The sequence below is a fragment of the Notolepis coatsorum genome (assembly GCF_963971535.1).
Source record: "Notolepis coatsorum genome assembly, chromosome: 10".
Taxonomy (NCBI): Eukaryota; Metazoa; Chordata; class Actinopteri; order Aulopiformes; family Paralepididae; genus Notolepis; species Notolepis coatsorum.
This window is the reverse complement of record NC_140174.1, coordinates 68,419,599-68,432,919: the sequence shown is the minus strand read 5'-3', so window position 1 is coordinate 68,432,919 and position 13,321 is coordinate 68,419,599. Positions and strand designations below refer to the sequence as shown.

Genomic DNA, 13,321 nt, shown 5'->3' with positions numbered 1-13,321 from the left:
GGGGACAAATGATTAAGGTGGGGTTACAATGATATCAAGGATGAATATGAAAAAGGGGATCTGATCTGATGGTACTTGTACTTTATAATGTGTTATATATGTATGTACATGGATTTTATGTCCGGATGGTATATCTATGGAATGGTTAAGGGGATGCAGACCAGAGAAAGACTTCCGTCTTGTTTACATCAGGGTCCCCCATTTTCAATTCATCATAAATGTACAGTTCCCTCCCCCTTGTATATATTTACTGTATGTCACAAATGTAACAGTACTGCATGGTCTGCATCCCCTTAACAATTGTGTGTATTGAGCTGTACTGCATTCTGCAATCTGTTAATAAAGTTTTCAATCAATCAATCAATCAATCAATCAATCAATCAATCAATCAATCAATCGGTCACTGTACCCATTCTGCAATCTGTTAATAAAGTTTTCAATCAATCAATCAATCAATCAATCAATCAATCGGTCAGGTCACGTGTACCCATTCTACAATCTGTTAATAAAGTTTTCAATCAATCAATCAGGGCCTGTGGTCACGTGTACCCATTCGGCAATCTGTTAATAAAGTTTTCAATCAATCAATCAATCTGTTAATAAAGTTTTCAATCAATCAATCAATGAATCAATCAATCAATCAATCAATCAATCAATCCCGCAGTGCAACGTGACCCAAATCATACGGCAATCTGTTAATAAAGTTTTCAATCAATCAATCAATCAATCCCGCAGTGCAACGTGACCCAAAATCACGTGACCAAAATCAGCCAATGGAAGCGAGGGGTTGCTATGTGCGGGCTTGTATGTGCGGGGCTTGTAAGCGCTGGTCTCCGGAGCTGCAGCTGGGTACTATTGCCCCATCGGGCCTTAATACATTTTGATTTGATACACAACTTGACCAGCGAGTGGCAGCAAATCCCAAAGCCATTCGGGGTTGTAGCAGAAGATAGAAGAACGACATGTTTACTTCCGTAGCTCTATTCTAGACGTGTTAGCTAGAGCATCGTAGAAGCAATATAACTGGGTTTAATGTCACCTTTAGAAATGTCCGAAATAGAACAAATGAAGGCTCTTGTTAAAGAGCGACTGACAGCGGCTGTTGATGATGTATTTGGAATAATTGAAAATGTGATTAAAGTTTATGAGGAGAAAGATTCCCGATCACAATGGGAGATTGAGCGTCAAAACAACCTACTGGATATCCTTCTGAAACCGAAGATAAAGTTACAAATAGCAGGTTAGTGATTTCAATCAGTTTTTACGGATTTACCGACGATTGTATCTCCACAGGGGTGTCGTTAGATTTATAATGCAGCTATCTATTGGCGAAATTTGCTGAGACAATGAAAGCGGATACCTAGGTAGCACAAATTAACTGGGTCCATTCAGTAATGGCGGAACGGAGATCACCAATAATTTCACTTCAGGCATAGCTATTTTGTCTTCAAAATAAAAGTATGAGAAAGTTTGGGTTTTAAATAGAATAGATCGAATATAAATACTTTATTAATCCCGAGGGAAATTCAGCACTACAGATCGCTCACAATAAATATTTAGGAAATCACAAATAAGAATAAAAACAGTCAGGGGTATACATTCTAAAATATGTATATACAGCCCAAAATATACAGTAAAAATGTACAGTAATAAGTGTACATAAAAAAAAAGTCAATGTAAAAGTCATATGTGAAAAAGTCCAGGAAGATATGCCAGAGTTTGTACTGTCATTCTGTGCGCAGTGAGGCACAGTGATGCGTTATATAGTCTGATGGCTGTTGGAATGAAGGACTTCCTGTGCCGTTCAGTGTTGCATCTTGGGAGTCTTAGTCTAACACTGAAAGTGCTCCTTCTATCAGCCAAGGCTGTGTATAGTGGGTGGGAGGGGTTGTCCATGATGGCGTGGAGCTTAGCAAGGCTCCTCCTCTCTGACACCACCGCCAGAGAGTCTAGCTCCACCCCCACCACATTACTGGCCTTCCTAACCAGCTTTTCCAGCCTGCTTGCTTCCCCCACTCTCAGTCCACTGCCCCAGCAGGTCACTGCGTACAAGAAGGCGCCCGCCACCACCGACTCGTAGAACATCCTCAACATCCTTGTACAGACATTGAAGGATCTCAGCCTTCTGAGGAAGTAGAGTCGGCTCTGGCCCTTCTTGTAGAGTGCACAGCGTGTTTAGGCCCATTCAGTTTATTGTCAATGTTCCCCCGAGGTATTTGTAATCCTCAACCATGTCCACATCAACTCCCCTGATGGAAACAGGGGTCACAGGTGTACTCCTCCTCCTCCCCAGATCCACAGCCAGTTCCTTGGTCTTCGTCACATTGAGCTGGAGTTGGTTCTTTTTGCACCATGTAATGAAGTCCGCCACCAGTGCCCGGTATTCCTCCTCATCACCATCCTTTATACATCCCACTAGCAGAGTCATCAGAAAACGTCTGCAGTTGGCAGGACTCTGACCGATAGTGGAAGTCGTTGGTGTAGTCGTGTAGACAGTGAAGAGGAAGGGGGAGAAGACTGTCTCCTGCGGGGCTCCGGTGTTGCTGACCAGACTGTCTGACACACAGCCTTGTAGGCACATGTACTGTGGTCTTCCCGTCAGATAGTCAACAACCCAGGACACCAGGGGGGCCTCTACCTGCATCGCCTCTAACTTCTCACCCACCATGGTATCAAAAGCACTGGAGAAGTAAATGACAGGTAGATGACAGCCAGTCCGGGCTGGTAGGCGAACTGGAATGGGTCATGGTGGGGTTTGATTGCCGGGTGGAGTTGCTCCAGGACCAACCTCTCCATGGTCTTCATTATGTGAGAGGTTAGAGCCACCGGCCTGTTGTCCTTCCTTGGACGTGCTGGGACGTGAGCACTTAGGGACAGGGACCACACAGGAGGTTTTCCAGTGTCTGGACATTCTGCAGCCTCAGGCTCATATTGAATATGTGCTGGAGCACATCACACAGCTGAGAGGCACAGGCTTTGAGCACCCTTGGGCTAACGCTGTCAGCTGTGCTGTTTATTCACCAAGCCACACTGTTTTAAATAATCAGTAAACGTAGCACTAATCTAACTATGAGACCCAACAATATTTATTGAAACACTTTCCAGACTACACTTCAAAGCTATGTAAAAAAAAAAACTGAATTGTTTAAGGCATACCCTTGGAAAATGAACTACTACTACTTCAATAGTACATGCTTAGGTCCATTCACCACCCTTTGGTGAAACTCACAATGGACACTGGAAAACGAACACACTCAGAACTGTAAGGTATCTTCCCTAGGTTAGAAGTGTTTCATCTTCCAGAACATTTGACTCATCCTATTATTGATATGTATTTTAAATGGGAATTCCGGTATTTTTAAACCGGGACTTTATTTTTCCATCATGTGGGGTCTAAATTTATAATAGAGATAATAATCAGCTTCATTTACATTTACATTTTACATTTAGTCATTTAGCTGACGCTTTTATCCAAAGCGACTTACAAGTTCTGTACGACAAGCCATCAGGAAGAGCACAACTCTATCAGCTGAGTAACAATGTTCATCAAAGTGTTGAGTGCTACAGTGTAGGTTAGTTTATTAGGACAAGTGCATGACAGTATGGTTAGTTAGGGTTAGATTTTTTTTTTTTTTTTTTAATTCAGATAATGGTTGAAGAAGTGCGTCTTTAGTCGACGGCGAAAGATTGGACGTGTTTCGGCTGTCCTAACTGGGGTGGGTAGTTCATTCCACCATTGTGGGGCAAGGACTGAGAATAGGCGACTTCTCTTTGATGACCCTCCCGGAGCTTGGATAGGAGTAGGTCTGAGGCGGCCAGAAGATGCAGAGCGTAGGGGTCTTGAGGGTGTGTAGTTAGAGACCATTGACCGGAGGTAGGCGGGAGCAGTTCCCTTTGCCGCACGGTATGCTAGGTCGAGGGCCTTGAAGCGGATTCGTGCAGCAATGGGGAGCCAGTGCAGGTCCCTAAGAAGTGGGGTGACATGGGCCGACTTCGGTAGGTTTGAGATCAGGCGGGCCGCTGCGTTCTGAATGAGTTGAAGAGGCTTAGTGGCAGTGGCCGGGAGGCCAGCGAGCAGTGCGTTGCAGTAGTCGAGGCGGGAGATGACTGTTGATTGGACGAGGAGTTGGGTGGCTTCTTTTGTCAGGAAGGGGCGTATCCTTCTGACGTTGCTCAGGAGGAATCGGCAGGTTCTGGTTGTCGCTGCGATGTGAGCAGAGAAGTTCAACTGGTCGTCGAGGACAACACCAAGGTTCTTGGCGGTCGGGGACGCGGTCACAGCTGCATTCTCGACTGTGATGGAAAGGTCGGTCAGGGGGGAGGATTTGGCCGGCAGGTGGAGCAATTCTGTTTTGCTTAGGTTCAGTTTGAGGTGGTTGGTCGTCATCCAGGCGGAGATGTCGGACAGACAGGCCGAGATCCGCTCAGAGACGTGGATATCTGAGGGAGGGAAGGAGAGGAAGAGTTGAGTATCGTCGGCATAACAGTGGTAGGAGAAGCCATGAGACGTGATAATGTTACCCAGTGATTTAGTTTAGAGGGAGAAGAGAAGGGGTCCTAAAACCGAGCCCTGGGGGACACCCGTCCGCAGGGGGCGGGTGGCCGACAGGGTCCCTCTCCATGACACTTGGTAGGAGCGGTCATTGAGGTATGATGACAACCATGTCAGCGCAGAGCCAGCCACTCCCATTCCTGCGAGGGCCGCGAGGAGGATCTGGTGGTTGACTGTGTCGAAGGCTGCAGATAGATCTAGGAGAATCAGGACAGAGGAGAGGCCTTTCGCTTTTGCTAAGTGAAGTGCCTCTGTGACCGCAATGAGGGCTGTCTCTGTGGAGTGACCAGTCCTGAAGCCTGACTGATTAGGGTCTAGGAGGTCATTCTGTAAGAGATAAGCAGTAAGTTGGTTGGATACAGCACGTTCAAGTGTTTTAGAAAGGAAGGAGAGAAGAGAGACAGGACGGTAGTTGCCTATGACGGTAGGGTTCAGGGATGGTTTTTTTATGAGGGGCGTGACTCTGGCTTGTTTTAGGGAGGTGGGGACCACCCCCGAGTTGAGTGAGGAGTTGATGGTTGCAGTTAGGAATGGGAGGATGTCTGGTGCTATGGTCTGGAGGAGTGGGGAAGGTAGCCGGTCCAGCTGGCATGTAGTCGGACGGTTCGACGTTACCAGTGTCAGGGTCTCGGCTTCTGTAATGGGAGAGAAAGATGACAGAGTGAAGGATGAGGTTCTCGATTCAGCATTTGGAATGGGTGGGGGTTGGGAGAAGGAGCTGCGGATGTTCTCCACTTTTTCCTCAAAGAAGATCGCAAAGTCTTCGGCAGAGAAAGATGAGGGAGGGGGGGGTGGGGGGGGAGTGAGGAGGGAGGACATGGTAGCATGCAGTTTGCGAAGATTCTTGGCAGAGGCCTCGATCCTATGGTGAAAGAAAGAAGCTTTGGCATTAGTAATGGTTTTGGAGAATGTTAACAAGAGGTTGTGATATGTGTCGATGTCAGCAGTGAGGCGTGACTTTCTATACTTCCTTTCAGCTGCTCTCAGGACCTGTCTTTGTTCTCTCACTGGATCTGTCAGCCATGGACTGGGTGGGGAACGGCGGGCAGGTTTCTCAACGAGGGGACAGAGCTTGTCGAAGGAGGTTGCAAGGGCTGAGAGGAGGGTGGAGGTTGCCATCTCTGTGGAGAGAGCAGAGAAGGTGTCACTCAAAGGTAGAGTGGATAGTATGTCAGAGGAGAGGGTGGAGGGGGATAGGGAGGGCAGGTTGCGTCTGAGTGAGACGGTTTGAGTTGGGGTGAAGACCTTTCGGTTAAGCATGAGAGTTAGTGAGAAGGATATGAAGGAATGGTCAGATACATGTAGGGGAGTTACCGTGGTGTTAATGATGCTGGAGTTACGGGAAAATATGAGATCCAAGGAGTTGCCTGCTTTGTGGGTGGGAGGCATGGCAGTGGGAGTCAGGTCAAATGATTGTAGGAGGGAGACTACTATGACTGACTGAGATGAGTCAGGCAGGTTGAAGTCGCCCAATAGAAGGAGAGGAGTACCATCTTCCGGTAAGGAGCTTAGAAGCATGTCCAGCTCATCTGTGAAGTGATCGAGCGGACCTGGAGGGCGGTAGAGTGTAACAATGGTGAGATTGAAAGGATTAGAGACAGATACTGCATGATATTCAAAAGAGGAGAGTGACAGTGCTGGGAGGGGTGTTAAGTTTGTAGTCCATGAAGGAGATGTCATGAGGCCAGTGCCTCCACCCCGCCTGGAAGGTCGAGGTGGGTGAGTGAAGTTATAGTTTGTAGATAATGCTGCAGGTGTTGATGAGTTATTGGGGGTTATCCAGGTCTCAGTTAGAGCCAGGAGCTGCAGATTTTGACTATGGGCGTAGGCAGTAATGAAGTCAGCTTTCTTGACTGCTGATTGACAATTCCATAGGCCTCCCCGTACTGTGACAGGTGTATTAGTGGCTGTAAGAGGGTAGGATAGATTAGCCGGGTTGCTAGCAAACTGCCGTGGGTGGGTTGAGTCTGTTCTGGGGGAGCAGATTGTGGATATGAGACACATTGTGGTGTCAAGAGTGGCAGGGAGGAAGTAGAGAAATAGCAGAGTGGGAGGGAAAGGGAGATTTTTCAGAGTGGAGTGTAAGATAGGATTATGATGTACTTCGCACTGGGTGGATCCCTGGATTCCTCTGTGAATAACTCCAGGAAAACTCCTCTTTGTCCCTCTTCGTTTCTCGACGCTTCGCTGACGCTAAGCCAGCAGGCCTTTAAATCCCTATCACTAATTAGTGCTTTCTAACACCTGGCCCTTAATGGGTCACTTAAGGAAACAAAATGGCCGCTTTAAACACGCCCCTTAATCAAGTCAGCTGGTCAAGTCAGCAATCAAGTCTCAGTTTAAAGATATTACTAAATGACTTAAAATGTCTTACCCTGATGCAGTGTAAGTCTCTCAGTGAATGAGCTGTCCTTCCACAACAGAATGTAGTACAGAGTGATTCCAGGAGAGGCTGAGGTTCTGCTTTTAAGCAGTGACAGGGCTCTGAGATCACACTCAGTACACAAGTGCTGTCTTTAAGCAGGAAGCAGCTTTTAATGGGTCACTTAAGGAAACAAAATGGCCGCTTTAAACACGCCCCTTAATCAAGTCAGCTGGTCAAGTCAGCAATCAAGTCTCAGTTTAAAGATATTACTAAATGACTTAAAATGTCTTACCCTGATGCAGTGTAAGTCTCTCAGTGAATGAGCTGTCCTTCCACAACAGAATGTAGTACAGAGTGATTCCAGGAGAGGCTGAGGTTCTGCTTTTAAGCAGTGACAGGGCTCTGAGATCACACTCAGTACACAAGTGCTGTCTTTAAGCAGGAAGCAGCTTTTAATGGGGCACTTAAGGAAACAAAATGGCCGCTTTAAACACGCCCCTTAATCAAGTCAGCTGGTCAAGTCAGCAATCAAGTCTCAGTTTAAAGATATTACTAAATGACTTAAAATGTCTTACCCTGATGCAGTGTAAGTCTCTCAGTGAATGAGCTGTCCTTCCACAACAGAATGTAGTACAGAGTGATTCCAGGAGAGGCTGAGGTTCTGCTTTTAAGCAGTGACAGGGCTCTGAGATCACACTCAGTACACAAGTGCTGTCTTTAAGCAGGAAGCAGCTTTTAATGGGTCACTTAAGGAAACAAAATGGCCGCTTTAAACACGCCCCTTAATCAAGTCAGCTGGTCAAGTCAGCAATCAAGTCTCAGTTTAAAGATATTACTAAATGACTTAAAATGTCTTACCCTGATGCAGTGTAAGTCTCTCAGTGAATGAGCTGTCCTTCCACAACAGAATGTAGTACAGAGTGATTCCAGGAGAGGCTGAGGTTCTGCTTTTAAGCAGTGACAGGGCTCTGAGATCACACTCAGTACACAAATGCTGTCTTTAAGCAGGAAGCAGCTTTTAATGGGGCACTTAAGGAAACAAAATGGCCGCTTTAAACACGCCCCTTAATCAAGTCAGCTGGTCAAGTCAGCAATCAAGTCTCAGTTTAAAGATATTACTAAATGACTTAAAATGTCTTACCCTGATGCAGTGTAAGTCTCTCAGTGAATGAGCTGTCCTTCCACAACAGAATGTAGTACAGAGTGATTCCAGGAGAGGCTGAGGTTCTGCTTTTAAGCAGTGACAGGGCTCTGAGATCACACTCAGTACACAAGTGCTGTCTTTAAGCAGGAAGCAGCTTTTAATGGGTCACTTAAGGAAACAAAATGGCCGCTTTAAACACGCCCCTTAATCAAGTCAGCTGGTCAAGTCAGCAATCAAGTCTCAGTTTAAAGATATTACTAAATGACTTAAAATGTCTTACCCTGATGCAGTGTAAGTCTCTCAGTGAATGAGCTGTCCTTCCACAACAGAATGTAGTACAGAGTGATTCCAGGAGAGGCTGAGGTTCTGCTTTTAAGCAGTGACAGGGCTCTGAGATCACACTCAGTACACAAGTGCTTCAGCCAGCAGCCACAAAACGGGCTGCAATGTAATCACACGGGGCAAACATGAACGTCAAAGTACATCCACTAAAATTGCTTTTTTGCCACTGACAGGCTCAGACTGTTATATAATAAGTGTCTGAAGACTCTTCTATTTCTTTCACTACAGTCTGGCTCAAACAGAAGTCTCACTCTGAAATCGTGAGTACATCCACTAAAAGCTTTTTTTGCCACTGACAGGCACAGATATAATGTGTCTGTTGTCAACATTATGTAAAGGATCACTACAGAGATAGACCTATGTGTTTACACTTCTTCCGGTCTCTGTTTATCCATTCCACTATTTGCGGCTGGGGGCGTGTTTTCTGATGTTCTCAAAAGAAGTGGCGAAGGGGTCTTGGAACAGCATTTTTCTTTAGGAAAAGGTGTTTTGGCATTGTATTTCTTCTCTTGGACTGACAGTAGTCATCAGGGTAAAAATAATCGCTACAGACCTGATGGTCTGCAGGGCGCAGTGTAGATGAGTGTTTTCATCCATTTGTAGCATAACTTTCAGCGTGTCCCTATCCAACAAAGATAGTCTATGAAAACTGTGCAAAAAAGTGTGGCTTGACATTTTCTTTGTACAATTCGGATTTGCGCAAACACAAACCATTGTTTTATATCTTTTAGATAATGCAAGACTTTCTGTACTCTCAGGAAGACAAACCAATCTTCCTCATTAACTCACTCAAGTTGCCACTGTATGAATGAATGATCATTACATTTATATAGCGCTTTTCTAGACACTCCCCACAAATGTAGGGTGAAAATTGCCTCCTTCACCACCACTGGTAGCACCCAACCTTGGGATACGCAGGCTCAATGGCTGCCATACACTGGCACCAGGCACAGATCACACTACACAATGGCTGAACGGCTCAGGAGACAGGGATTGATATCAGCCAATTAAGGGGGAGGGATGATTAGATGGCCTTGATGTCAGAGAGCTGTCCTGGGTTATTTAACGACAGAGATTCAGTCAGGACCTCGGTTTAACGTCTCATCCAAAGGACAGCAACACACGCCTCATGGGATTTCAAAGCTAGACTTCTGTTTGAGCCAGACTGTAGTAACATAAATATAAGAGTCAGTGGCTACATACTTTGACGTTCATGTTTGCCCAGTGTGATTATATTGCAGCCTGTTTTATTATTATTCATTTATTATTCTATTAGATTAGATTAGATTCACTTTATTGTCATTACACAGTACAAGACGAGTGCAATGAAATTGTGTACGTCCAACCAGGATGTGACAATCAACAATCAGTTGCAATAAGGCACATATAAATAAATCTGTACAGTAAAGTGCAATGGTTAGCACAATGTGCGATCGATAGTGAGAGAAAAATTAAAAATTAAAATAAAGTCTACATAAGCTATGGGCTATATACATAGGTATACAGTGAGGTGCAGTGGGCTAAGTAGTGTTTTGATTCAGTAGTCTGACAGCTGAGGGGAAGAAACTATTTGTGGTCCTGTTGGTTCTGCCTGGGAGGCTGCGGTAGCTTGCCCCAGAGCGAGTGTAAATAACCCCAAGAATGGTTTATTATTTTTTGAGTAATTACCTGTGAAATATTTGTGTTTAGGAATATTTACATTTATATATAATATGAATATCCAGGACTTTTTTGTTATTAGAATTGATAGAAGCCTGTGTGTGTGTGACTTTAATTTATGTAAATCCATGTCGCGACAGTGTTTTCCGGTCGCTGTCACTGGCTTTTGTTGACAGTTTGACAGTGCATTGCAAGAGAAGGAATAGGCAACAAGTTTTAATGGACCCGTATGAGGCCATATCTCTTACGGTGAGAATGTTATTGTTTTAAAAGGAAATGTAATACGATGTAAAAGGATAAATAAAACAGTGATTATACCATCAGTACGTTTATAAGCCACTCAATATACGGGGATCCGTTACAGTAAGAGATTCACCTCTCCAACCGGCAATCAACTGTCTGCTCTCTAACGGAGATTACAACTAACCGTCTACTCTTTAACGGAGATTACAACGAAAAGGACGACTTCCATGAATAAAAGTACATTACGGATCTAAAGGAACACTTTTATGGATGGACAGGACTACTTTTACGGACAAAAGGGATCTGAGCAGCGTTGAGTTGAAGCGGTTGTGATAAAGGGAGCAACGGAAAAAGTCAAGGAATGGATGGATCTGGTGCCTTTTTGCGCGACAAGGAAACAGAAACAGAACAAGCTGTCAGACAAGAAAAAAAGGGACATTGCAAAACAAAACAATGGATGGATCTGGTGCTATTTTGCGTGACAAGGAAACAGAAACAGAACAAGCTGTCAGACAAGAAAAAAAAGGGACATTGCAAAACAAAACAAATCTTGCTGATGATGAGGAAGATAATGATGCAGATTTAGTTAGGCTGTCAGAAAGAGTGCGAATCCCAACGGAAAAAATGCTAGTTTACCGTGAAGATGAACAGAACAAACGGGAAAAGAAACTTTTTAGTCTTTATGAACAGTGGAAAGCCCAAGCACGTGAAACACGGCAAGACCTAAAATCTGACAAAACAGATAATTAATTAGCACACCTTGCAGACAATTTGGAAAAAAGAAAATTTGACATCATGAAATTATATGATGAACTGAGAGTCCACGGCACGCCTGACACTAAGCTAAGGCGCAAAGTTGATGCTTGTGCAGCAGTAACGAGTGACATTGTCAAAATACTGAATGAGAGACTGACTGGTGTAAATGGAGAATACGATGCAGAACATGAAGGACAGCGCTTGCGTGAGCTAAGTAAGCCTCACTATAACCTGGTCCATTTTTAGTTCCTCTGCTTCAGAACTGTCTGGCAGTCATTATTCCATGCACTCAAATGTTACAGTCAAGCGAGCAGAAGCAGCGGCAGAGTTAGCTGCAAAGGAGGCTGAATATAAGATGCTATTGGAGGAAAAGAGACAAAAGGAAAAAATCAGAGCTTTAGAGGAAGAACACAGGAAGGAATTGGATGAACACGAGGCCGAATTGGAAAGATTACAAGTTGAAAAAGACTTAAAGGCTGCCAAAGCAAGATTTGAAGTTTACGACAGAGAAGTGAAAGAGGAGTCTGATGTTCGGTCTGCCCATGTCTCTCTGCCATTCAGCTCCAACCCCCCTGCAACAATGCACCCTCGCATAGCTGCCCCTCCATCTCCTCCTGTTTATGTAATTTGCCTAGCACAGGCTATCCAGGACAGCATTGCTATTAACAGACTTCCAATGCCGGAGCCTACCGTGTTTAATGGCAATCCAATTGACTTTGTTGAATGGAAGTCTTCATTTATGTCTCTCATAGATGGTAAAAACATTTCCCCTGCCGACAAGCTGCACTACCTCAAGAGATATGTAGGTGGCGCAGCTAACAAATGCCTAGAAGGGACATTCTATCGCAGCGACAGCGAAGCGTACGGTGACGCTTGGAGCAAGCTCAACCAGAGGTACGGCCAACCTTTCATCATTCAAAGGGCCTTTAGAGAAAACCTGGCCAAAAATACAGCATAAGGATGCGGAAGGGCTGAGGACCTTCTCAGATTACTTAAAACGCCTGTGTGCAGGCCATGCCCCATGTAAAGGGTTTAAATATCCTAAACGACTGTGAGGAAAATCAAAAGTTAATACGGAAGCTGCCAGAGTGGATGGCCTCAAGTTGGAACCGGCAGGTGACAGCGCGTCTCAGGGAGGGAAAGGATTTTCCCAGCTTTGAAGACTTCGCCAAGTTCTATGGAGGCTGAAACTGCCTGCAATCCAATCACCTCCTTCTTTGCTCTCCATTCAGCTGAATCCAATCAAGACAGACTGAACACAAGGGTAAGCAAAGGAAACAAAGCTAGCGCTTTCAACTAGGGCTGCAACTAATGACTAATTTGGTAGTCGACTAATTTTTCTTTTTCTTTTTATAATTACCTATCTTTGTGAAAGTGGCTTCTCAGCTCTGGTCCAGCTGAAGACAGAGCAGAGGAACAGATTGGACATTGAGCATGACCTCAGAGTTGCTTGTCTACCATCACCCCAGACTTTGAGACTCTTGTCAGGACCAAACAACAACATCATAACATGATGATCCCATAGCAAATTAAAATAATGACTCATGAAACATTTGAATTTGGATCTTTAAGCCACTTTAAATGAAAATGTATTTGAAAAACAATACAGCAATCACTCATAACAAGATAAATAAATTAAATAATACAAATTAAAGTGGAAGTGTACTTTAAATAACTTTTGTTTGCTGTGTGTGAGAGGAGTCCGTGTGTGTGTGTATGTGTGTGTGTCTTACTCTGATCGCTGTGTGAGTGAGAGGAGTGTGTGTACTGTGTAATTTGTGTGTGTGTCTTACTCTGATCACTGTGTGTGAGTGAGAGGAGTGTGTATGTGTGTGTGTCTTACTCTGATCGCTGTGTGTGAGTGAGAGGAGTGTGTATGTGTGTGTCTTACTCTGATCGCTGTGTGTGAGTGAGAGGAGTGCGTGTGTAATGTATTGTGTGTCTAGTCTGATCATCATCTCCTGCAGGGGAACAATGTTTTCAATGTCCAAAATTTGCTATGGGATCATCATGTTATGATGTTGTCTGGAACCCTGAGAAGCCACTCTCACAAAGATAGGTAGTGCACAAAAAAAAAAAAAAAAAAAAAAAAAAAAATTTAATGACTAATCGACGCAACAATTTCTCGTCGACGATTTTTTATAATCGACGTCGTCGATTATGTCGACTAATCGTTGCAGCCCTACTTTCAACACACAAACAGTGGTGGAAAATAATCAACAGACAACAACAAAAGAAAGGATCAGGGCCCCTTGCATAC

The 13,321-nt window shown here is 44.5% G+C and overlaps 1 protein-coding gene across 1 annotated transcript in view; it reads left to right on the top strand.

Annotated features, from left to right (window-relative positions):
- Window positions 1-999: 999 nt before the first annotated feature.
- Window positions 1,000-13,321, top strand: part of LOC311236055 (uncharacterized protein) — a 33,507-nt gene continuing 21,185 nt past the window's right edge. The window contains exon 1 of the mRNA XM_084323644.1: window positions 1,000-1,240. Within this exon, the coding sequence (XP_084179770.1) occupies window positions 1,033-1,240 (208 nt within the window). The 5' untranslated portion in view covers window positions 1,000-1,032. The remainder of the gene's footprint in view (window positions 1,241-13,321) is intronic.